This window comes from Leucopleurus acutus (assembly GCF_964270905.1).
Source record: "Leucopleurus acutus genome assembly, chromosome: 1".
Lineage (NCBI taxonomy): Eukaryota > Metazoa > Chordata > Mammalia > Artiodactyla > Delphinidae > Leucopleurus > Leucopleurus acutus.
The window spans coordinates 32,036,219-32,061,844 of record NC_139142.1 but is presented as its reverse complement, the minus strand read 5'-3'; the positions used below and the strand labels follow the sequence as shown (position 1 = coordinate 32,061,844).

The following is a 25,626-nucleotide window of genomic DNA, read 5'->3' as shown; positions in this document are numbered from 1 at the left end:
GACTGCTCTGCGGAAAAAAGAGGATGGATTTAACATTTCTTCCTTCTAGTCAGAACTTTTGTTGACTCACATTTTCAGGAGAAATACCTCCGGGCTTCTCCTTTTCCCTAGAAGACATTCCAGATTCCTTAGAACTCAGAGGGCATTTGGGGATCATCCATACCTACCCCGTGAGGACCAGGAAGAATGATTGACTTGCCTGAGGCCAATCTGCTGTTGGTTGGTGGAGCTGGGACTTAAGGGCCGTCTCCTGCACTCAGATCCAGGCTGCAGTCATCCTGCTGCTGGGTTCTAGAAAAGAGATGCTGGAGACTATTGAGGAGAAGGTTTAGTGTGTCTGCTGGTGTCCCTGCTGTCTGAAGCCTGAACAGTAGTGTAGGGGAAAAGTGGGACAACAAGAGGATGTAGTGAGCAGTTCTGGGGAGTGAGACAAGAATACAAGGAATATTAAAGCAATTCAAAAAAGCCTCAAACACCTACCCTACCCTGGCTTCAGTGGTTTCTGAGAAGAGCTGAGGGTTATTTTTGTGATTTGTAGGAGGTAAATTTTTTTTTTTTTTTAGGAATTTTATTTATTTAATTTGGCTGCACCAGGTCTTAGTTGCAGCAGGCTCCTTAGTTGTGGCTCGTGGGCTCCTTAGTTGCCGCATGCATGTGAGATCTAGTTCCCTGACCAGGGATCAAGCCCAGGTGCCCTGCATTGGGAGCGTGGAGTCTTAACCACTGTGCCACCAGGGAAGTCCCTGTAGGAGGCAAATTTTGACAAGAGTTTGATGTTTGTGTCCTTTGGGCTTTGGAGCTGGAGATGAAAAAGAAATGGATAAAGGAACTTATGGCTGTCAAGGATCTCAAAGTCCGATAGACAACTTCGTGCCTATTGAAGGTACTCAGCTGCTGGTGGCACAAAAGAAAGGGGAAGATACAGAGGTTAGGAAGATTGGAAGGAGCCATTTATCCCCAGGGAGGAAAAAAGTAAACTGAAGACATCTAGAAGTAATACAGTTTTGTCATTTTGTGGGGGAGGAGTGGGAGGCACTAAGATCTGATACACATTGAGATACCTTTTGCTGCTGTGGCCTAGGCATTTCAGGGTGAGTGGGAGTGAAGGGGGGGACACTGCAGGCAGAATGGGAGAGGTAAGGGAGGGCCTCCCAGCACGTTATTCGCTTCTCTCATCACACCCTCTGGGGAACTTTGGACTCCAGAGTTAGCACTTCTTATCTTTACAGTCTAAAATGTAATGGTTAAGTTCTGTTCCAACTTCATGAACTGTTCTTTGTCTCCCCCCATCACATGGTAGTATTAATCAAAGGAACAGACTCTTATTCTAGATTCTCCCACCACCACCATCCCCTTTCCAGACTAGTCTGAGGCAAGAAAAGGATTTATGTTGGTTGTACCTGTCCAGTTCCCTCTTGTAACTAATGGAGAGATGGCCATGGTATAGGAAATAATCTGTCCTGAGGATTACATGTAAACGGAGGCAGAGCTCACAGAGATGTAGAGAAACTCACCTAGCCCCTGGGCGCCAAGCGTGGCTGAGTCAGGACCCTTTGCCTTCACAGAGGAGCGCTCAGTAGAGTGTGACATGACTGCGCCTCAGCAGGACTGTGACATTCTCCACCCGCAGGGATAGGCCCCAGGGCAACCCAGACGCGTGAGCTGCGTGTCTAGGGGACTGGGCGCCCTGGCTGTTCCATGGCTCCCCACTCCCAGCCCCTCCCCCAGCTGCTGCTGCCTCCCTAAGCTATGAGCCATTTTTCAAGGTGACTCTAAGGATACATTTCACCTTAGGCAGGCTTTTTGGTTAATCTGGAAGCATCTGTGGCAACAACAAGTAAGCAAATTGCGTGAACTTCGAACTCGTGTTACAGGTTCTCCTCAGCACCAGAAGCCTGCCATGCTTATCATCATCTTTTTTGACAGCGGTTCCTCAGGTCACCTCTGCTGTCTTGGCTTACAGGCTAAGGCTGTAAATAGGAGGACCTGAGTCTTCTTACTAGTTTACAGAGCAAGCAGTCTTTTATAGTTTGTCCCTTTTAAACCTCACTATAGACTGGTGAGATATTCACTGGTGAGACAGTCAAAGCAAGCAACACCTCCATTTTACAGATGAGGAAACAGAGGCAGAGATGTGGGACAGTTCTTCCCCAAGTTCAGAGCTGTGGCTTAAGGGCAGTGTCCTTCCTCTTGGAGGGTCACTCTGGACAGGAGACGAGTGTTCGGGACATCACATTCAGCAGAGCAGTCACTCAGCTTTTGATGTTTTGGGTTCACAGAGGTGGGGAAGGGCCAGATCCTGACCTTCAGGGGCTGGCAGTCTAGCTCATGGGGGTCTCCCCTTGCTACAGGCTGTTGAGGCGGCAGTGTTGGTCCCAAGAAGGAAAGTCAGAAGGGTGAATGCAGACTTCCCATGACCCTGCCCCACCCTGTGTTTTGGAAGAGCTGGAGGAAGAGGTAGGTTATCCAAAGAGAAGCGCGGGTGCTCTGGAGAATTCTGTGATTGAGAGAGACCCTTGAGCTGTTTTCAGGTATGAAGACGGAAGCCAGAGAAGAGTGGTGTGAAGTACGTTCATGATGTTGGGCAGCCATCACCACCATCCGTCTCCATAACTCTTTTCATCTGGCAAAACTGAAACTCTATACGCGTTAAACAATAACTCCCATTCCCCCCTCCCCTTAGCCCCTGACATCCACCATTTTACTTTATCTCTAAATTATAATTTTTTTAAATCAGGGGAAGTGGTCACTAACACACCAGCGGAATACTGAAGCAGAATGAATTCTTCTTCTTTTTTTTAACTACGTTTTCGTCTGTGGGTTTCTCTAAGGGTAATAATGAATACTTAGTCTTAATTTGTTCTAAGTGTTCTTCTTTTCACTTGGTCTAAAGCCATGATTCAAGGGCAGGCTTTATTTTGTTTTTTAAAATTCTGTGTTCTAAGTGGATTTTTTCTGAAAATGATTAGATGTCGTGTGACCCTTTCTTCATAGTAGCTGGGTTTTCCCACTTGGGGTGATATCCTGGGGCTGTGGGGATTCACTTTTCTCTGTATTATTGTATTATTTCTGAAGCACTGACCCTTGGCTCAGCCTAGCATATAAACATTCCTCGACTCTCCTCTGTTCATCTTTTCTCTTCTCTTTGCAGAGCCCCTTTTTCCATCACCCCATTTGTTTTGCACTTGATCAGGTCTTAGGCTTCATGGTGGCATCGGTCCCTTGGCCCAGGTAACTGCTTAAACAGTAAGGGAGGAACCGGCTGTTTCTAGAAAACAAAACAGAACATGGGCTCATTTGTGTGCATCTTCTCCCCAGTCCCATACTGGCTCCTCCCCCACAGTGTTCATGAGTTAGGCAGACATTTGCTGCCTGCCTGTCAGGTGCCAGGCCCTGTGCTGGCTTATGAAGGTTCCAAGTTGAGTAATTCACAGTCCCTGCCTTCAAGGAACTTTGAGCCTAGTGAGGTACGACAGATAAACAGATATAATAACTTGATAGAGGTACAGTCAGAGTAGGGTGCTCAGGGCACTTTGGGAGTAAGGAGGGGGTTAGTTCTACTGGAGGTGGGCGTGACATGTCAGAAGAGTTCCTCCAGGAGATGATGCTTGTGCTGAGCCCTGAAACTTGACTGTATTCCTGGCAGAGAGAGCAATCAGGTTTATTGGAGTGTCAGTCAGTTTGTTGAGGGAGGAGACAGGTGGCTTACAGGAATGCCTTGCTACATTAATTTTATTCTGTATTTTATCTGTCTGAATAGGTAATGCATACACAAAGTACAACACTCAAGAAGATGAAAAGGGGATACATACAGTGAAAAATGAGCTTCCTTCTCTGTTAACCACTAGATTCCCTCGCTGACAGCACTTGGTAGCTACCAGTTTCTTGCGTGTCAATTCCAGAGAGAGACTTCCAGTGCATACAGGGGTGTGTGTGTGTATGTGTGTGTGTCCTTTAAAAATACATGCATACACACACATAGTTTTCTTCACATACTAATTTTGGAAGTCATTCCATATTGGTAAAGACCGAACTGCCCAGTTCTTTTTAAACCACTGCGTGGTATTCTATTATGTGGGTGTATGACAACTTATTTAACTAGTAACCCTTCAGTCTTGTGCCAGTAAAAATAATGCACTGAATATCCTGCATATATATCATTGCACACGTGATTTCTCAGGACAGATGATAGAAGTAGAATTGATAGGTCAGAGAATGTGTGCATTTTGGGGACATATATTGTCACACAGTTCTCCAGAGAGCTCTATATTAATTATAAAATATGAAACGTAAGATTCTTTACCACTTGGTAAGCCCCCCACCACGCCAGTCGTCTAAAATCCTTGCCAGAGTGATCTTCCTAAATGAATTTGGTGTTGTAACTTCCCTGTTTATAATCCTCGTAAGCTTCACGTGGTCTTCAGGATAAAGTTTAAACTTAGCCCAGCCCCTGCCTCTAGCATCTGCTGGGAGTGCTGGGTTCCATTGCTCTGAGCCACTTGGACTTGGTGTCTCCGTTTCCTTTTCCAGTAGACACATCCTTTAGCAATCTGTTTAGCAGCCCCTCCTGTGGGTAATCTTTCCTCATTCCTCCAGGCGGGCACGGAACACTACGTCTCACCCTGATCCAGCCTCATCCATTCACTGCAGAAGTATTTGTTGTGCACGTGCTGTGATGTGGCACGGGCAGGTGTCATCCTTGATGATCCATTGGTTCTCGCCTTGAGGGGATGATGACTGCCTGGTAGGGTTACCTGCTGTGGCTGCATGTACAAGGGCAGCACCAAGGACCCATTGCTGACTGGCTGGTGGCCCAGGGCATATCCTTTAACTTTTTGGACCTTGGTTTTGGCATCTGTCAAAAGAGGAGGTGAAGCCTGATGACCTCCAAGGTCCTCGATGCTCAGATCTTATTAATAATTACGATAGCAACAGCCGCTGGTGTTTACTGAGGACTTGCTAAGTGCCAGGCACTGTGTTGAGCACTTTGATCCTACTCCTTACATCAACCCTGTGAAGATGATGGTATCGTTACTGTCTCCATTTTACAGATGAGAAAACTGAGGCTAAGAGAGTAATTTGGCCAGAAGGTCATAATAAAGGAAATAGATTTGAATTCTGGCATTCTGACTCTACCATTCTTAGCCACAAAACTGTTTACACATTCCACACATTTACACATGGTTTTGTGTACTGTTTTGGGTCAGTCACAGACTCCACCCCTAGACCTCTCCATGAACCATCCCTGTTCTACAGCCATAAAGGCTCAAGTTGGAATCTGGGTAAAAGCTGGGGACAGAGGACTGCTAACTATTTGGGGGTAGTGGATAAAGACCCGGTGGCTAGCTCCGTTCTTGAGCCCCTGGCTCATTCTCATTGAAGACCCTCATAGCTGCTTTTCCTTTGGACTGAGACAATTCATACTGCTGTTTGAAGTAACTCTCTTCAGAAGCGGTGCATAGGCTTGAGTCAAGGCTTCATACATGGATTAAAGTCAGGCCTGGGTGTTATCCCTCAGGGGCATCCTTTATTAGGGTTGTAGATGGCAGGCTTCTTTATCTATTTACATAAAGCCTTGTTGGAGAAGGAGGTGTATATGGAATTTAAAAAGGAAGTGTAACATTATTTGGAATACCTGTTATAAACTAGGATAAATGAAATCCCATGGGTTAACTAAAATATAATAGGCCTATATCATAATGTATCATCAACCCTTCTGGTTCCCTGAAGGCAAGTAGAAAAAAATCCTGAAAAGTCTTAATCCCTGATTTTATTATTATTTTTTTAAGATACCGGTTCCTATTCTTCTTACGTCTTTGTCTGAGCTAGAGTGGATGGTGGGGTAATTAAGAGTTACAGCCCATTCTCCGCTCAATCATTGTCAAGTGTAGCCAACAAATGTGGGCTCTGGGGTCGCGGGTGTGTTGGGTGAGCCTTGATTAATTAGTCCATTTTTGAGATTCGTGGCTGTGGAGTCAGAGCCAGGTCCTCAGGGGCTCATCCAGCCAAGCCCCGGGCCCTTGGCTCCCGCTGCTGCATTCCTTCTCTCTAGGTGGTGTATTTCTCCCTTTAAGACATGTGTTCTCTATTTTTTTTTTTTTCTTTTCTTTTCTTTTTTCTTTTCGGTTAGTTGAACTTGCTCTGAGTCCGGTGGCAAAGGCAAAGCCAGACTCTGGTGTAGCAGCTCTGAGTCAACAGCCATCTATCTCCTCCTCTTTGCTTGAGCCTCCAAGGCAGGCAGCAGGGCAGAGCCACAGCAGTTTCTGAAAGCTCTGCCGAGCCTGACAGATCTCCAGGTGAGCCGGCGCTTGTCTCCTTGTCCCGTCGCAAGGATCTGGCGCCCGGATGCTGACGCCAATGGCAGCTTGCTTCGGGCCTTGGCATTTCCCCAGGGAGGAGTTGGAAAGCCGCTTATGTGCTTGTCTCTTCTCCTGGCAGTAGGGATTCAGTTGCTAGAATTCTTTCAACTTTGTATGTGATTATGGCTTCCTTACCGTAAAGTGCCTATTGTAACTAACTTATGGCTAAAGTTTTCACTTATGTCCTTGTTTTTGGTTTGTTTTTTGTAGGTGAATCTACCCAGGGCTGACTTCAGTGTTCTTACTTCTGGCTTTTAAATTTTTTCTTTTTAAAATAACTTGGACGGATGAAAGATGTGCCATGGCAGGATAGCACCAAAGAGCACCTCATTGTTTGCCGCGGCCTCCGCGGGACATGGCGTGTTCCTTCTGCTGGTGATTCTTAGCACCCTCCTTGGAGACGGACTTGCCTCAGGTGAGCCCCAGCCTGCCTCCTGTGTGTGGGAGGGAGAAGACTCAATACCATTGTTTCTCCTGAAGGCTGGGAGAAGGGATTCTCTGTGGAGCCGTTAGCAGGGGAGCAGAGAGTGGGGGCTTCTGTTCTGTTGGTACAGCAGGGAGCCAGCTGAGGGCGTGGGACTGGTGGCTGAGATGCCTAGTGAGCCAGCGGGGGGCGGGGGTGTAGGAGCCTGCGGGGATGACGTGACCACTCCCCTCCCCCAGCTGTAGTCACGGGTGGGACGGAGGTGTAGGGTTCAGGGTGCAATGTGCAGGTACGGGTGCCGGCTTTGGAATCCACTGCCTGTTTTCAGAGCCCAGTCCTGCTACTTGCTGGCTCTGTGACCGAGAGCGAGTCTCTACTTCTGTAAGCCTCAGTTCCCTCACCTGTGCTAGATGGCGGAGTTGAGCAATTGTGACAGACCATGTGGCCCCCAAAGCCTAAAATATGTACGCTTTAAAATGTTTGACCCTTTATAGCAGAGGTTTGCCACCTTACCCCCAGCCCAGAACAGACGGTGCTCAGTAAGAATGCCTATGAATGGAGTGGCTATCAGAGTAGGAAGGAAGGAAGGACTGACTGGGCAGAGCTAGGATGGACCTCAGAGGCTGTGCACTGGCCCAGGGCCTTAGGGCAGCTCACGGCAGTGCCTGGACCAGAACCTCGCCTAGTGCCTGGTGCGCTACCACCACCATGCTCTTCTAGGGCTCTGCTGGGGAAGCGGTCCTGGTATGTGACATGGCAGTATGAGGGCAGAGCATCTGCCTTCAGTGTCTGATGCCTTCAGTCTCTTCAGCTCCATTAAGCCATCCCCTGTACACCGCCACTCTCTCTTTTATGGGCTTCCCCCCTTCCTCCTCCCATTCCCCACCCCATTTTCCAGCTACCTGCACCTTCCCAACTTTCCATTCAAGGTCTGAAATCAATTATCAGGGATCGATGCTTCCAGACTGGCTGAATAAAGGAATTATTATTTTCCAGTACGGAAAAATATATGTGTAGTGTGGGCTCAGACCAGGATGGGAAAGTTGGCTCTGTTGTTTTCTTTCCCTCCCCCATCTGCAAAGAATCCTTCCTCCCCTGCCACCCCACTCCCACTGCCCAGTCTTTTTTACTCTCCATAAAACAAACGTACTGGCACAGAGCAGGGTGCAGGCAGGGGAAGGGGTTTCATCATTACTTCGATCCAGTGCACCAAGTTACGATGTTTTTCCCTCTCTCTGGAGTGGCTTCTGGGGGAAGGAGGTACCCACGCCTTGGCCTGAGACCCAGAGCCACCTGTACGGCTGTGCCTGCCCTGAGCAGCGTGCCAAGCAAGCTTGCCAAGAAACCAAGGCTCTCAGATACTCTGAAGTCGAGGAAAGGCAATTCAGGTCAGGCAAGGTCTCCTCTTCCTTTTCCTGCATTTCTTGCCTGCTCCTGTAGCTTCCCCTGAATACCCATTCCAGAGGCCTTTTTAAATGAGGCGCTCGTTACCCAGCGAGCTCTAGTAGATATGCTCGTGTGTCTCGGCACATTCGCGACGGTGAGAATCCCGCGGGACAGAGGTCAGTGGGCACCCTCGGTGAGGCGTTGGCCTGCACAGTCTCTGGTCATAAGTCCCAAAGGCGCCTCTAGTCTTGGCCATAATTGCTCAGGTTTAGAAAAAAGAATCACGTATGAAGAGGCACTTGAGAGTTCTGGGGTAAAGTTCTGGGAAAAGTTACATATGTCATGTTCAGAGTTCAGTTTTCCATCCTGATTCCTCTTATCTGCAGCTGGAGATTTGGAGTTATAACAGAGAAGTGGTTACGGAGGCATTGGGTTCAGCTTGCCCCTTGGTCATGCCTGTAGCAGAGATGGAGGGAGTTACTGATAAAGTTCCCTTTTTCAGGGTGGCAAAAGGAAGCATATCTTACTCTTCACACCTGGTCACAGCCTGCAGGGGAAGACCAGATTTAAAAATAAGATCTGTGCTCGAGCTACCCAGCTTGCTTTTCTTGGACTAGGGAGGAATTAGGATCCCAACTGTGTAGCAGCCTCTCCCAGATCTCTCTCCTTAAGAGATCTTAAGGTCACAGATCTCTTTACCTGTGACCTTAAGAAAGTTGCTGTGTGTGTGGCCTTAGGTAAATCACTTGACCTCTCTGTGTGCCCTGTAAAACAGAAGCAAGATACTTAAGGATGTTAGGTTGGTGTTGTGTAATAAAAATGATTGGAAGGCCCTTGACACATAAAAATGCTCAGCGTAATTCCTAAATAACAACAGCAGCAGAGACGGTGTTTGACCTCCTGTGGAGTCATGTTGGGCAAGAGACTTCCTGTGGATAACGTCCTCTGCTGTCTTTAAAAAACGAAACTGGAGATGCAGAGTCACTTTTTGGGTTGGGGATGAGGGGTTGGGAGGAGGTGTCAAACTTGACCAGTTGAGGAAGGATTGATTACTTCCGGAATCCCTTTTACCTTCCATGTTTGCATAGTTTGATGGTCTCAACCTAGCTCATGTAAAAAGCTTTTAATTTCCATTCTCTCCCTGTTCTGAGCATATTTATTGAAAAAAAACTTAGTATTTTACTTGTTTCTGATTTTTTTTTTCCTTTAAGATGTTGCCACACACTCAGCGGCCATGTTAAACATCACACAAGCACCTAAGCAGGGAAGACAGCCATTTGCATTTCCGTGTGGCAGAGGGAGAAGGCCAGGCACTTAGTGCTCACTGAAGATGGAAGATGTGGAGAGCTAGGCTCTCAGGGGATGATACGGCTTCAGCCGTTAGCACTGCAGTGGCAGAGAGAGATGTTGGCAGGTGGCCTGGCTCACCTCACGGTCTCTGAGGGGACCTGGAGTCAGAGGTAACATACACTGAACTGGGAAAAGAGAACAGGTAGGGAAACGATGCCTGTGGACCATCACTTGTGTGTCGGGCTCTGTGTCATCACGTGTGAAGTTCTCAGAGTGCCTGTGAGCTAGATGGTCATGTAACTGTTTGACAAGTGAGAAAACGAGGCAGAGTGAAGTTAGGTAACTTGGTCAGAGACACTCAGTCGTAGGTGGGGAAGCGGGCTTGGATTTGCGTGCAGTATGTCTGACTGTGTTGCCCATGCTCTGCTGAGAACTGTACTACCTGTGCTGAGTGGCAGGCTTCTCTGAGACCTGTTTCTTGTGTTGCTCTGTTGGAGCACTCAGATCACCCTTCGGAGGGTAACTTTGACAGAGGAAGAGAGGCACCATCTGTTTTCTTCCCTGGATATAGGATGCAGGAGTCATCTCTGGGTTACCATATTTACCTCTGTGGTTGTTTCTGTTCTTATCTACAGTGGCCCTTGGTGGTTTGGGTCCCAGTTTAGGCACAAGGTTTGCCAAGGCAGTTCTATTCTTGGAAAGGAACAATAGGGACCACAGCAAATTGTTTGCTAAATGCGGCTGTAGTTCCCAAAACATCCGCAGAGCATCTTCCTGTCAGCTGCTGGCGTCGTGATGTAATCTCTCCATGGTGTAATTACCTGTGACTATAAAAAGACTGGGGATTGTGGTAGGAGGCTGGATGGGTCATTACAGAGCTTGCTGAACCCTGGCGTCATGAAAAGACATTGAGAAATTACCCTCTGCAGGCTGATTGTTGTGCCATGTTTAGACCATTGCCAATGCATGGTACGAGCTTTGCATTGTAACTTTCGAACAAAAGAAGACAGGAGTCCACCAGACCGAACACCTCAGTGGCTCTCATCTGGGTGAAAGCCCTCATTAGACACAAATTCCACCTACCAAACAGAGGTGCCCCACTACCCTATCCTTAACTGCAAGCTTAGAGGTTATCCTTACCAGCCCAACTCTTTCCACAAAAGGGGGTCACAGGGTGCTTAAAAAAAACAAAAGAAAAGGACTTCCCTGGTGGTGCAGTGGTTGAGAGTCCGCCTGCCGATGCAGGGGACATGGGTTCATGACCCGGTCCAGGAAGATCCCACATGCCGTGGAGCGGCTGGGCCCGTGAGCCATGGCCGCTGAGCCTGCGTGTCCGGAGCCTGTGCTTCGCAACGGGAGAGGCCACAACAGTGAGAGGCCCGCGTACCGCAAAAAAAAAAACAAAACAAACCAACTAGGGTTAGTGCTCAGAGTCTTTAATTATTCTAGGTATGTTTTCAGATGAATTCTTTGACTACCTCTTACCCACTGGAGGTTCCTTTCTTCTGCGTCACCCCAGCAGCATGAGCCTGCGAGGATGTGAGCAGCCCTCCCATCCCAGGTGGCTGGTACTGGTGTAGCTGGCTGCCTGGACTGGGGCCAGATCAGGAGTGACCTTGGCCCACCTCGTGTTTAGCTCTGGGGCCCGGAGGGACAGCAGTGTTTAGAGACAACTTTGCCATGGTGTGGTGTGACTGAGGGGGGCGCTGGCCGCTGGTTTCTCCCAGCCCTGTTCACCCAGTGCACCTTCAGCCAACCTGAAGCGTGAACTCTGAATTCACTGGAAGATGAGGGTGAACACTGCCTCTACGCCTAGCTGCCTGTATTACCTGGGATAATCTTCCAGACATCATTGTCGATGTTCCCTAGAACAAGGAAGACACTAGATAATCTTACTTATTAATACACTGTTGTGAGGATTAAATAAGATAGTATATATAAAGCACTTAGGACATTGACTGGCATACAAAGAAGTAATTCCTAGGTTTGAAGACCAGATTCTAGCACCAGTCGATACCAGTCTACACTTAACGACACCAAAGCTGATTAGCTCGGGTTGGAAGGAGCTCCTTGTTTCTTCCGTGTGTCTTGGATTCAGTTCAGTACATCCTGAGCAGAGTTAGACACGTACTGCATGAGTTCTTCATAGTTCACAGGTTCCTAATTCTCAAATGCCACATGTTGGCATCTCACGCATGAAGCCAAGCAGAAAAGAGGGGCCGTGGCCCTTTGCGCTATTTGTGCTGAGGGGTCAGCTAGGGCATCTCACAGCCAGCCCTTCCCTTCCGTGAGACTGTCTTGTTGGCATCTCAGAGCTGGGATTCCTCAAAGCTACTATTTGTTAGGAACTTTCAGAGTTTTTTTGAAATCTTAAAAATCTGAGGATGCCAAGGGTCTGTTCTTTTAAAGAGGTATTTCATTTCATCAGCACAGTGATGTATGATGGAAGGATTACATTTTAAAGAATTCCTAAGCACATCCGTGAGAATACAACATTAGAATTGAAAATTAAGCGCTCTCTTCTCGTCGCTCCATTTTGGTAGTCCTTTTGCCTCCTTCTACTTAGCTATATTTGACAGCATTTCTCCTTCTTCTTTTTTTTTTTTTTTAACATCTTTATTGGAGTATAATTGCTTTACAATGGTGTGTTAGTTTCTGCTTTATAACAAAGTGAATCAGTTATACATATACATATGTTCCCATATCTCTTCCCTCTTGCGTCTCCCTCCCTCCCACCCTCCCTATCCCACCCAGCATTTCTTCTTGTAAGAAGCCTTTTCCTTCCTAGATTCACTTGCTTCCCCAGAGACAAGGTTTTCCCCTTGCTTAACTTCTTTAACTTGTTAGCTTTGCCAGTAGCCAAATCTTTTAAAAGTACAACTGTTTAATCATTCAAAATTCTGGGAAGTAGTGCAGGGAACACAAACAGATCCTCATCAAGGTTTATTCTTTGCAAAGCGTTTTTTCTTTTCAAATTCACAAAAGTATTTTAGGTGTTTCGACCAAGGAGGGGAAATGTGTTTCAGGAAGTTATGGCCAAGTACTCCCTCAGGATTATAAAATAATTCTGCTCTAGCCTTTGTTATTCTGAGTAACTAGTGACACTTCATGAAATACAATGGGCCCGACGATCAGTTCTTCACGTGCAGTAGACACATGTCTCCCTGGGAGAGGGCGGGACCTGTGTGTTTATTGTCACTGGCTGGAGTACTGACAGCTCAGCCTTGTTGACTCTGGCAATGGTGGGAGGCACAAGAGAATGTCGCTGGGATTGTCACACACCAGACAAGGACTGAGTGGGTGTGGGGAGTCACCTGTCAGTATTTGCCGAGCACTGATCTTGGCACAGCAAGGTACGGGGGCCGACCGGAGAGAAGCCTTGGACGTTTCTGCTTCCCGGTTGGTCTCATTACTTTGGAGGCCAGATTGCAGAGGACCCAGTGGTGTCTTGAGTCAGTGCAGCCCCACTCGGGCTCCTGAAAACCATGCACGGTCGCCCCGAATTGCTAATTAATGGTCCAGGAAGTTAGGTGGTGACATCAGTAGGTTGTGTGGCCCTCTGCATTCTACCTGTCACACAGTAGACCCCGTCAGTCTCTGATCTTTGAGTCTTCTGTACACGAGCCACTTGATCTCAGTTCGTGTTCTTTGTTCTTGGTTTTGTAAGTGTTTGCATATAAGCTCGTTGAGGGCAGAGACAAAGTCCTTTGTACTTTGTTATAACCAGGCCAGTGATCATCCCAGAGGGGGGTCACTCCTGGCAGGATTGTGCAGGATCATGGCCTGTCCTGTGCGAGAGGATAAGCAGGACGAGTCCGCGGCCCTGCGAGCGGCAGCAGCCTGATCTGTGGTTCCCCGTGAGATTCTGTCCACAACCTTCTTGGGAGTGGAGGAGGATGTGAAAGTGTCTTCATGCCTCAGGGGATGCAGGTGGTGGGGCTCTTCTGAGAGGAAGGGAGTGGGACTGGGCCGGCTGCCCAGAAGAGTTTATCACAGAGCGCGCTGACTTTCAGCCCCAGTGAGGATCTTTGAACCCAGCGTGGGTCCCTTTAGGTGATGAAGAGGGAGGAAAGGAAGGCTTTCATTACCTACGGGGAATGAAAGTCATGTGGAAGAATGCATGTGAGAACTGTGCTGGCTCTAAAAATATACTGGCATTGGAGGGGGGGAAAGGCAGCTTGCATGGGTGTGGCTTCCCTTCCCCACCCACAGCTCCCTCTACCTCTGTCCCTAAAGTCAAGGCTAAGGGGACTCCTCATTCCCCTTCCCTGAACATTAGCACAGTCAAGCCTATCCTCACGCTGTTCTTTGAGTGGCTAGATTCCTGTGGCTGGAATCCCAGCCTCCCCTCCCTCCTGTACTTCACTTCATCCTTTAAGATCAAATTCAAAGTTACCTTCTCTGAGACACCACCCATCCCCTTACCACTAGAATTAATAGGGTCTGCAGGAAGGAGAGTAGGCTATGTGTGTATTTGCTGAATGGAATTCTCAGGAGCTCTTTGGTCTCAGTCCTTTCTCTTGGGAGGATGTCAGAGAGTTTTTCCTATGAACGGGATTCCAACTCCTAGAATCTTAACTGTCTTTGATTATTTGAAGGGATTGGGCAGCTCGTTAAGACTTCAGCTTTGGGGAACCTGAACTCTTAGTTCTGCAGATCATGACACACAAGCCCTATATGGACTTGTTCCAAACCCTAAATGACCAGGGTTGCTCTGGGACAGATTGGGTTTGGTGTTTTCATAAGCGGCATCAGCTCGTTTAGCAAATGTGTGTTGATATAAGGCGGGCAGGGAGGACAGCAGGAGATGGGTAATGCCGTGAAGGGCTTCCTGGGGCCAAGTACTGGACTGGCTCTTGTTGGAAGTTATCACATCTAGTTGGTCCTCACAGTCAGCCTGTGAGAGGTGGGCGGTTGCAGCCAGGAACAGTACTTTATACCAGGAGGGATGCAGACGGGATGGTTCAGACTCTGATTTATCCGCAGTTATTTGCTGAGCGCCTGCTGAGTGCTGCGACTGTGCCAGCTCCAGTCTGTGAGATACTTGCTGTGATCAGGGAAGTCATTGCTGCACTGGGATACACATGGGCGGGGCTCCTGATTCAGATAGGGGTGGTCGTAGAAGGCCTCTCTGAGGGAGAGGAGTGTACACCGAGACCTGGAGGCAAGTAGGGGGACAAGATGACATAGTAAGGTTAAGAATGCAGTCTTGGGGCTTCCCTGGTGGCGCAGTGGTTGAGAGTCCGCCTGCTGATGCAGGAGACATGGGTTCGTGCCCCGGGTCCGGGAAGATCCCACATGCCGCGGAGCGGCTGGGCCCGCCCGTGAGCCATGGCCACTGAGCCTGCGCGTCCGGAGCCGGGAGAGGCCACAGCAGTGAGAGGCCCGCGTACCACCAAAAAAAAAAAAAAAAAATGCAGTCTCTTGGGCCAAGCAGGCTGGTTTGAATCCTAATTCTGCCACTAACATGTTGTCTAACTTTGAGCAAGTTTCTCAGTGTCCCTCAGTTTTCATAGGTGTGAGATTGGGATAACATACTTAACGTATAGGGTTGTGGTGTTACCGTCGTTATGTTACTCTGTGTCACCTCAGCCAGCACGTTGGGGGCAGTCTGGAGGGAGGAGAGGGAGAGAGTTAGCTTCGCGTCTGCTGTGCTCACCTTGGCTCTTCCTTCCTTTGGAACTTGCAGTGTCACTTCTGTTGAAACTTTGGAAGTCCAATATGCTCTGTTCTCTAAACTGGTTTTCCTCTTACCCTGCTGGATAAATGAGTGGTCTCTTCTACTTTGGTGGAGTATGTTTTTTTGTTGTTGTTGTTTTTTAATTTATTAGTTAATTTATTTTCGGCTGCATTGGGTCTTCGTTGCTGCACGCGGGCTTTCTCTAGTTCCAGCGAGCGGGGGCTGCTCCTCCGTACGGTGCACGGGCTCTAGGCACGCGGGCTTCAGTAGTTGTGGCTCGCGGGCTCTCGGGTGCAGGCTCAGTAGTTGTGGTGCACGGGCTTAGTTGCTCTGCTGCATGTGGGATCTTCCGGGTCCAGGGCTCAAAGCTGTGTCCCCTGCATTGGCGGGCAGATTCTTAACCACTGCGCCACCAACGATGTCCCTGGTGGAGTATGTTTGGAAGCTGGGGTTTCAGAAAAGAAAAATGAAGTCTGTCCTTAGCCTCAGAGTTCAGAGATGGGGCTGAACATCACCAGAAGCACAGTTTGGGGGAAGCTCCCAGGGGGTAAGATGCTGGTGGAGGCAGGTAGGTGCCCTTCCTAGCTGGCTTTCAGAGCTGTGGAGGGGTAGGGGGCGTGGAGGAGGAACAAGCTTGATGTGAAAGATCAAAGGGTTAAAGAAAAAAGCAAACACCAGTTAATGGATTAAGGGTTGAATGAGTCTAAACAGGGAAATAAGGAGGGCTGGCAGAAGGTGTTGATTTTGGTACAAGTTGTGGAGAAGATGGGGATGAGAAGAATGGGCTCCTGTTTGCCTGTGGGAACAGGAAGTGACTGGCTCAGTGAGGCTGCCCCTCCAGGGCGTCACTCAGGACAGGCCCTTCATCCTCTTACCTCAGCCCAGCCAACCCGTGGGGGGCGTGCCTGACAAGGATGGCTTATTGCAGCCAGTCTGATGCACTGCACAGGGTCCCCATGTGGACCTCTGCGTCAGGAATTCCATGGGGAAGTTCCTAACGCTCAGGAAAGGAGGAGAGAGGAGCAGCTGGCCACAGGCATGCGCGTGTATCCAGGACCCCTCAGCTGGGGTCAGGCCGCAGTGACTGGAGCTGTTGCGGTGAGGACTCTCTGTGATTTGATGTGTTCAGGGTGCAGAGAACCGCTGTGCCTTCCGGCAGAGATGTGTCTCCAGTTTGGCCACGTGGCGTGTGGGGATCTTAGTTCCTCCACCAGAGATCAAAACTGTGTCCCCTGCAGGGGAAGCATGGAGTCTTAACCACTGGACCGCCAGGGGAGTCCCAGTGTCTCGAGTTTCTTGAGAGGGGCTTTCAGCAGAGGAACCCGTTCTCCACGCTGTTGTTCTTAGCTTTGCAGTCCGTCTCAGTGACAATTTGTCAGGCACTTGAGAAACTTTGCAGTCGGTCTCAGTAACAGAAATTCTGTTAACCAGTAACGGCAGACCCTGGCCCTGCAGGAATAATTAAGAGTGTGAACGATAGGATTAGGTGAGGTAGTATATGTAGAAGTTCTGGGTAATAATAAAAGTCTATTCCAGTGGAAAGGGTTACTATAGTGCTTTTTTTTTTTTTTAAAGAGAGTATCTCTTCTCTGAATTGCTCAAAGCACTTGGTTAATACTAACCAGTTGATCCTTCATCCATCCCTGGGCAGGAGGCTGGCATATGATAGCCCCCTTTGTGCAGGAGATCAAACTGAAGTTTCCAACAGAGCCCCAAATCTTGAGTCTGAAGCTCAAATCTATGGAGTCTAAAGCTTGGCCCTCCAGATGTGAGAATGCCTCACTCCTGAGAATAGAGAAGGTGAGAGGAGAAATGGAGGGATCTTTAAAAAAGTCTTTTTTTTCACAGACATGGTCATGTCAGACAAGGTTGTTGTAGTCAGGAATTTTAGAGGCCTAGAAATCTGACGTCCATTTTCCTCTGGGAAGCCCCAGAGTCCCTACTAGGAATGAGGGCCTGGTATAAGCTAGAGAAGCAGAAGGCTAATTACGGCAGGTTTGGACACGGGTCCTGTTCTATTTAGGCTGTGGTTGGCGATACCTGAGGCACCAGATTCTGCACCACGGTACCTGCTCCCTGGCACACACCAGCGGAAACCCACTCCCCACCCCGATGTGACCCAGTGTGTCAGGGCACCCACAGCAGGTGCCCGTTGTATTCTGCAGGCCCCATGGTAAAGCCCCACGGAGGCAGGATCAGGCAACTCCCTGAGTGTCTGACCCAGGCCAGTTTTCCCGCAGAACAAGTACTGCAGCCTCTGTGGGGCAGGATGGCATCTGGGCAGATCAGAGTCATGTCAACTCTCCAGTCAGGAAGAGGCCTGGGCCCTTTGGTCCACCGTCGTCCCTTCTGAAGTCTGGTCTCAGCAGTGTAGAGCTGGCGAAGGGAGGTTCCGTTTTGTTCACATTACTAGGTCAGGCCCTTCAGGGTCCTCGAGACCTTTCTCCCCAAGTCTGTGCTTTCCAGCCTCTGGTCACAGCTTCAAGGACAGGTTGTGTACTTTCTTGTACAAGGCCTTGAACCTTGGAAGCGGGGGAAGAGGATGCTGAGTTGGGAAGCTCCTCCTGCCTCCAGTGGCAGCTCCGTGGGCTCTTGGGCTTGAAGTTCAGGTCATTCAGCTGTGCCAGTTAAGTCACCTACTTGGGAGAGAAGCAACAGGCTGAAGCATGTGCGTTATAAGCACCATTAGGTGTCAAATTCGAGTGTGCGTTAGAATCCCCTGGAGGGTCCAGATTGCTGGGCCCTACCGCCACCTCCAGTTTGCATCAGTATTTCTACTGAGTTCTTACAGGCTACTGCTGATGGTCTGGGGACCACACTTTGAGAATCACCAGTTTACAATGGGGCTGAACAAGCCCACTTAACCCTTCCAGAGCAAATTTGATAAGGTGGAGACAGAGGGCTGGAGAGGTCGTGAACCTCTGGGGAGAGAGGACGTTCAGAAATAGGACGCTGCAGGTGGACGAGCCTAACTTGAAAACTGAGAAAAGGTTAAATGATTAAGGGAGGTGCTGGCAGGCCTCTTGTTACCTTCACCAGCTGGTTCTGGTCCTTGCTGACTATCCAGCAGAGAGGGAGGAACCAGGCCTGGTGCAGCCCTGGAGGCATCACCTTGGGCATCTCCTCCCTCCACTTCTTCTTCTGCCCTCTCAGGCAGCGGTGAGCTCCGAAAGTCTGCAGTTTAGAAAGTCTTGCCCCAGCTTGGGATCTGTGGTATGAAGAGCAGGGCCCTGAGCTGGGGTCCCGGGCCTCAGCCCCTGTACTGCCTCTAATGAGCAGTAACTGAAGGCCCCTCACTTTGCTCAGCGGTGAGGTAAGGGTTGGACCAGCGCTCCAGGGCCCTTTGATCTTAGATACCGCATATTCTTTAATGCCTTCTCTGACAGCTTCCTCTGCAGGGTCAGGAACTTCTGCTTGCTTGTTACATGGTTTTTTTTTTTTTTTGCGGTACGCGGGCCTCTCAACTGTTGTGGCCTCTCCCGTTGTGGAGCACAGGCTCCGGACGCACAGGCTCAGCGGCCATGGCTCACGGGCGCAGCCACTGTGCGGCATGTGGGATCTTCCCGGACCGGAGCATGAACCCATGTCCCCTGCATCGGCAGGCGGACTCTCAACCACTGCGCCACCAGGGAAGCCCTGTTTTTTAGTTTTTAATGTGTGTGAAAACTTCCACTGACACGCAGTACTGAACCAGAATCCCATCTGGAAAGTGAAACTAGAGAAGTTTGGAAATTGGAGTAACTTTTCTTTTTAGAGAGCCTCTGGGCTCTACAGTTATGCTGCTTCCATAAAACTGTCCACAGAGGAATGACTTAGCATCCTTGTTGGGTGCTGGTCCCTTTACTCCAGATCATCACACTTGTCGACTGCAGTGTTTCCCGGGCTGTCTGATCAGTTCTCATTTCCAGGTGCTCCTGCATTCCGCACTGCTTGGCACAGTGCTCCTGGTAGGCCTGTGAAAAGATTTGCTGGTGGATGGAATAGAGGGGTGTGTATCCATGTGCCTCTTTTCCTTTCCTTTGATTTCTCCCTGCTTAACTTCGTGTAATAGTCCTTTTGCCCTCCTCTCTCTTCTTCCTCTGTGCTCATTTTCACTACTCTGTGCTCTGACAGAGCTAGCCGTTGATGTTTGTACGTTGTGTGTGTAGGGGTTGGGGTGTGCCTGGGGAGATCACAAAGGCCCGACATACGCCATCTGTGTGAGGGGCACATCCAGAGCTCCCCAGTCGTCTTCTTCCCTTCTCTCTTTTGCCCACTTGGTCTGGGGTAGCTGTGAGTTACAGAATGTTTTTGCCATCCTAGGGGAGTTTGCTGTTCTTCAGATTGAATTTGACCCCGTTTACAGCCTTTATTTCCTGCTGTTTGTATTGGCAGACTAAAGGACTCCTGGCCTGGAGAAAATTAGCACATCCTGCCTCAGAACCATTGTGTGACCCTGTCTCTCCAGCCTCTTTCTGAAGGGGCAAATGAGAGATTTCCCAGCCTTGGCTAATCGTCACTTAGCCCCTCATCCTGCGTGGGTGGCTTTCAGGCAGCTCAAACACTGAGTAGCCTGAGGTCTGCTTTGAAACAGGGAAAGACTGAGGTTGATTTAATTCATTTTAAGTGAAATCACCAGCCTTTTGATGATTCCATTAATTTCCTCCCTTTTGAATACCCTCATGTTAGCAGTAATTGGAAATCCTGACTGTGTTTCTCATTTCCCCCCACTCCCCTGCTTTAATCTGAGGCAGCTGGATACTGCACGCTGCTTTTTCATTTACTGGAAGAGCAGTTTGAGGATGATTTTAACGACCGGCTTTGACAGTACTTCCAGAAGCTGAGACTGTCGCTGTTCTTCAGTTTACACCCACTTGGGGGCCTAAGGCTCACTCACCTTGCTCCTATAAAACTCTACTTAGTTCTTGGTGTGCAGGTGGGAAGGGGTCACTGTGAGAATGCTCTCTTGTCCCAAGTTCTGTATGCAGGCTTTTCATCACTCAACATTTACAGACCTCCTGGGTGTGCCAGGCACGGTCTAGTTACTGAGTGTTTCCCTGCCCCTCCTCCCTGCCCTGGTGGAAGCACAGAGGCCTGAGTAGCTGAGGTTCCAGCAGGCAGACCGTGGGAATTGTCTCTAAGGCTTTCTCTGTGTGTTTTTATGGTAGGAATGCCTGTTTCAGTGTTTTTCCTTTCTTGGCTCTAAAGAGGAATAAATAATATGAACCACCTCCTGAGATCAGAGAAATAATGGGTAGCAATAGCTGTAACGGCGTACTACTGTTGGCAATTGACAGAATGTAAAGCACTTTCTTGTATATCATGTCATACCGGTGTCTTCACAGTAACTTACCACAGCCAGTAAAGGGTAAAGCTGGATTTGAACCCAGGTCCTCCCTTTGCAAATGAAATAAATACTTTTTGTACTACATTGTGTGTGTGTGTGTGTGTGTGTGTGTGTGTGTGTGTGTGTGTTTCACACTGACTTTCCCATGCCATTGTCTTCAGGATTATTTCTGCCACTGAAGTGTTAAGAAGCTATTATGTATGCACTGGGCCCTCTGCCAGAAACTGAGGTCCTCATAGTCTAATTGGGGAGAAAGATAAGACAGAATACATCTTGAGTGGTTCAGGTACTGAGTGCTATTAGAAAGAAGAGAATTAACCCTGACGTCATCCAGGAAGGCTTCCAGAGAGCTGAGACTTAACGCTGGGCCTGGTGGGAAGGCAGGATCCAAACCAAGGGAGAGCTGGAAAGGGGAGTTTGGTATTTGGCCACCTAGGACTCTGGGATACAGAAAAGGTGGTGAGGTTTGAGTCCTTCATCAGACTTAGAGAACTAACATCCTCTGGGGTGATGCTTTTCCAACTTTACTGTGCTTTTAAAATCAGATTCGCATACCCCATGCCCACAAAGAACCATTCAGTCAGTCTGGAGTGCAGCCCAGCAATATGCTTTCTTTAAAAGTTTTAAAATAATATCAGTCTCCCAGCCCTTCAGTTGTCTTTCCTGAACAGAAGAAAGCAAGGGTGCAGGTTTCATTTGTTCCCTTCCAGAGGCAGAAGCTATTTAACACACTGTTGCATGTCGTGAGGGTGGCCTACCCTCTGAGAAACACTGTATTCGAAGGAAATGCCCTCCATGTTGCAGGAAGCATTAGGGGCTGGGGATCTGGGTTTTGACACCATAGAGAGCCCACTCCTGAGGACTAAGTGTTTAGGATAAACTAAGGAGGAAAGGGAGGAGTGGTATTAAATGATGTAAGTGAAGTTGACTCTGACAGTGGCTGGGTCAGTCTGGCTGCTGTCTTGAATTGAAGGCAGGTGGTGGGGCCATTGAGGCTGAGGACCTTCAGAACAGTACATGCTCAGTTACTGCATGTGCCTCTGACTTTTAAGAAAAGCATTTTTACAGATGCTGTTTGGTATCTTAGCTTTCAGATGAGTTTTGGGGGTGGGAGCAGTCAAGGGTCAGTCAGTGGGTAGGTGGAGGAAACTTCTTTGGGATTGAGGGTCATAAACATTGAGAGCCCTGAAAGAGGTAATCCAGTGTCTTCCATAGGAGTTGGCAGTCTTGGTGAATCTTAAGATTTCTGTCTGTTTTTGGGGACCAAATGGGACCTAGGGTGGTTGTGAAGAATCAGAAAACTTACCAAGTTACTAAATACCCTGTTAAGAAGTGACATGCCTGGGCTTCCCTGGTGGCGCAGTGGTTGAGAGTCCGCCTGCCGATGCAGGGGACGCGGGTTCGTGCCCTGGTCCAGGAGGATCCCACGTGCTGCGGAGTGGCTGGGCCCGTGAGCCATGGCTGCTGGGCCTGCGCGTCTGGAGCCTGTGCGCCGCAGCGGTGAGAGGCCCGCGTACCGCAAAAAAAAAAAAAAAAAAGAGAAGTGACGTGCCTGAGTCTTGGGGTGTTGTGAAATACCTATAGTAAATGTGCAATATGTTTCAGGTAGTAACCACTTTCAATCTATTATCCCATTCTTAGTATTTCAATGAAAATTTTCAGACATTAAAAAAATATAGAGACTAACATACCTGGGTACTTACCACCCAGATTTAATATTTTGCCATGTTTGCTTCAGATCTTTTTCTCCAGAGATATAGCCAAATCAATGCTAAATCAATGTGTATCCTTCCAACCGTGCCTCTGTTTTTACATACTTACACATGTATTTACATGCATTTTTTTTAAGGGCCCTCAGTCTGTGGAGGTTGAGTTTTAGTGGGGTGTGTGGGGTTTTTTTTGTATTTTTTATATGACGTGTACAAGTTTTACATACTTATACATGCATCCCTAAGCGATATAGGATATCATTTTATTTATTTATTTATTTTTACATCTTTATTGGAGCATAATTGCTTTACAATGGTGTGTTATTTCCTGCTTTATAACAAAGTGAATCAGTTATACATATACATATGTTCCCATATCTCTTCCCTCTTGCGTCTCCCTCCCTCCCACCCTTCCTATCCCACCCCTCTAGGTGGTCACAGAGCACCTAGCTGATCTCCCTGTGCTATGCGGCTGCTTCCCACTAGCTATCTGTTTTACGTTTGGTAGTGTAAATATGTCCATGCCACTCTCTCACTTTGTCACAGCTTACCCTTCCCCCTCCCCATATCCTCAAGTCCATTCTCTAGTAGGTCTGTGTCTTTATTCCTGTCCTACCCCTAGATTCTTCATGACATTTTTTTTCCTTAAATTCCATATATATGTGTTAGCATACGGTATTTGTCTTTCTCTTTCTGACTTACTTCACTCTGTATGACAGACTCTAGGTCCATCCACCTCATTCCAAATAGCTCAATTTCGTTTCTTTTTATAGCTGAGTAATATTCCATTGTGTATATGTGCCACATCTTCTTTATCCATTCATCCGATGATGGACACTTAGGTTGTTTCCATCTCCTGACTATTGTATCATTTTATGTTTTAAAATGCATGTTATCTTCTATAGCCTCCTTTTTTCGTTCAACATTGTTTTTGAAATTTAGCCACGTTGATACATTTGTTTTACCTACAGTATAGCGTTATTCCATTGTGTTAATATGCCAGAATATTTGTAACCATTCTCTCATTAATGGACATACAGGTGACTTCAGTTTTTCATCGTTAGGAACGTACTGCAAGGAACATCCTTGTACATGTGTACTAAATATGTATACAAGATTTCTCTGGCATATACATGTGGCAGTGGAGTTGCTGGATTATTAGAAGTGTACAACTTCAGCTTTCTATATATTGCCAAGTAGCTCTCCAGAGTAGTTGTATGAGTTTTCACCACTAGTGATACATACGAAAATTCTTAGTTCTCCACATGCTTTGCAACAGCTGGTATTGTTAGATGTTAATTTCTGCCAATCTGATGGATATAAAATGGAATCTCTCCGTGGCTTGAATTTTGTATTTTCCTTGACTGTCTTCTCCCAGTTTGCAGATTATTTTAACTTTCTCTATGGCAGTGGTTCTCAAGGGTCGTTGGGGTCTTTTCAGGAGGCTGACAAGGTTGAAACTATTTTCATATTAATACTAAGATGCTATTTGCCTTTTTGCACTCATTCTTTCGCAGGTGTGTCGTGGAGTTCCAGAGGCTACATGACATGTGTTGACACAATCACTCTGATGTTTATTATTGTTTTTATTTACTTTTAAAATTTTATTTATTTGTTTGCTTATTATTTATTTATTGTTTATTATTTATTATTTGTTTGTTTGGCTGCGTTGGGTCTTCGTTGCTGCGCGCGGGCTTTTTCTAGTTGCAGTGAGTGGGGGCTACTCTTCGTTGTGGTGCATGGGCTTCTCATTGCAGTGGTTTCTCTTGCTGTGGAGCACGGGCTTTAGGCGCACGGGCTTTAGTAGTTGTGGCACACGGGCTCAGTAGTTGTGGCTTGTGGCCTCTAGAGCACAGGCTCAGTAGTTGTGGCACACAGGCTTAGTTGCTCTGCGGCATGTGTGATCTTCCCAGACCCGGGCTCGAACCTGTGTCCCCTGCATTGGCAGGTGGATTCTTAATCACTGCACCGCCAGGGAAGTCCTATTATTATTTTTAAATGAATTTATAAATAGTAAAAATTAGGTTTATTTTCAACTGTGGTATGTATTGATAGCTGTAACACACAGACAACTTTGGGGGTCCTCAGTAATTTTCAATAGTATAAGGGGGGCTTGTGAACAAGGGGTCTGAGAACCACTGCTACTTTATTCATATTTTTTTTTCTTCCTGGAATATGTTTTCTTTTTTGAAATTAATTTTTATTAGAGTATAGTTGATTTACAATGTTGTGTTAGTTTCAGATGTACAGCAAAGTGAATCAGTTATACATACACACATACCCACTCTTTTTTAGATTCTATTCCCATATAGGTCATTACAGAGTATTGAGTAGAGTTCCCTGTGCTATACAGTAGGTCCTTATTAGTTATCTATTTTATATATAGTAGTGTGTATATGTGAAATGTTTCCTTTGACTTGCTTAAGAAATTCTGTCCAAATTTCATGAAGATGGCCTCATATTTTCTTCTAGAAGTTTAGGAGTGTACTTTTGTGGGTGCTGTCTGCCATTTCTCAGGCCCGTCAGCTGCTTAATTTTACACCTTCTCAAAACATTTGTATAGCCTGAATAGAACGTTTTCCACCTCTACCTTTATAGTAGAATTCTTTTTGGCGGGGGGCGGGGGGGTTTTGTGGGGGGCGTGGGAAGGGATGGAAGGACAGGCAGGGATTTAGTCACTTTTTCCAGACCCCTTTGTTCAAGATAGTCGCCAAGCATTTTGCAGAATCCAGCAGTCTCTCCTTGAGATGCTGTACATGCTCATTTTGGATCCTTGTGTTTGTTCATCGTTAGTTTATTGCCAACTTGCTGTCCAGAGGACCAGAGTTCACTAGTGACAGGGATTCTGGAAGCGCGTCCCCTCTCTAAAGCCCCGGACATTTGAGTTCCTGTTAGAGAGAAGCACTGGTTGTGTCTGGGCTGGGCTGGGGGGGTGAGGGCAGTGGGCGGGCAGGCAGCCACCAGGTTAACTACAGTGAGGGGTATGGTGGTGGCCCCTCCAAGAAAAAAATAACACTACTGACATCCCAGGCCTCATCACCTCTCACCAGACTCTTACTGACTCCTCTGTTTGCAGTGTATTCCACACCTCCCTCCCCTCAAATCTGTCTTCCGCCTTGCTGCCAGAATAACTTAAAATCTCACACTTAGCGTCATACTTCTCCCCTTAAAACAAACGAAAACAAATTCGGGTCTTGCTCTAAGGCTGCTCTTAAGGTCTGTGCTCCCTAGCAACGTAACCCTCACCTGTGCTTTCTCTCTAGCCACTTCCCTAGCCTGTGCTCCGTCCTGGAACATCACCAGGCATTTTATCATTCCCATAACACACCATCGAATGTGCCCCCAGTGCCTCACGTATGCCGTTCCCTCCATCTCACATGTTGCTCCCCATCTGAGAGCTTGTTTGACTCTCAGTCCCCACAAAACGCAAATATAAATTCTGAGAAGATGAT

The 25,626-nt window shown here is 47.7% G+C and overlaps 1 protein-coding gene across 5 annotated transcripts in view; it reads left to right on the top strand.

The window, feature by feature from the left end:
* SUSD6 (sushi domain containing 6) overlaps nucleotides 1-25,626 on the top strand; it is a 93,879-nt gene that overhangs the window by 36,155 nt on the left and 32,098 nt on the right. For 2 of the 5 annotated variants that reach the window (XM_082838329.1, XM_082838331.1), the window contains exon 2: nucleotides 6,570-6,774. In XM_082838329.1, the coding sequence (XP_082694455.1) occupies nucleotides 6,654-6,774 (121 nt within the window). In that variant the 5' untranslated portion in view covers nucleotides 6,570-6,653. Of the gene's footprint in view, nucleotides 1-1,965; nucleotides 2,458-3,572; nucleotides 6,297-6,569; nucleotides 6,775-25,626 lie in introns of those variants that run through there. The other 3 variants (XM_082838330.1, XM_082838328.1, XM_082838327.1) reach the window with 3 other exon arrangements.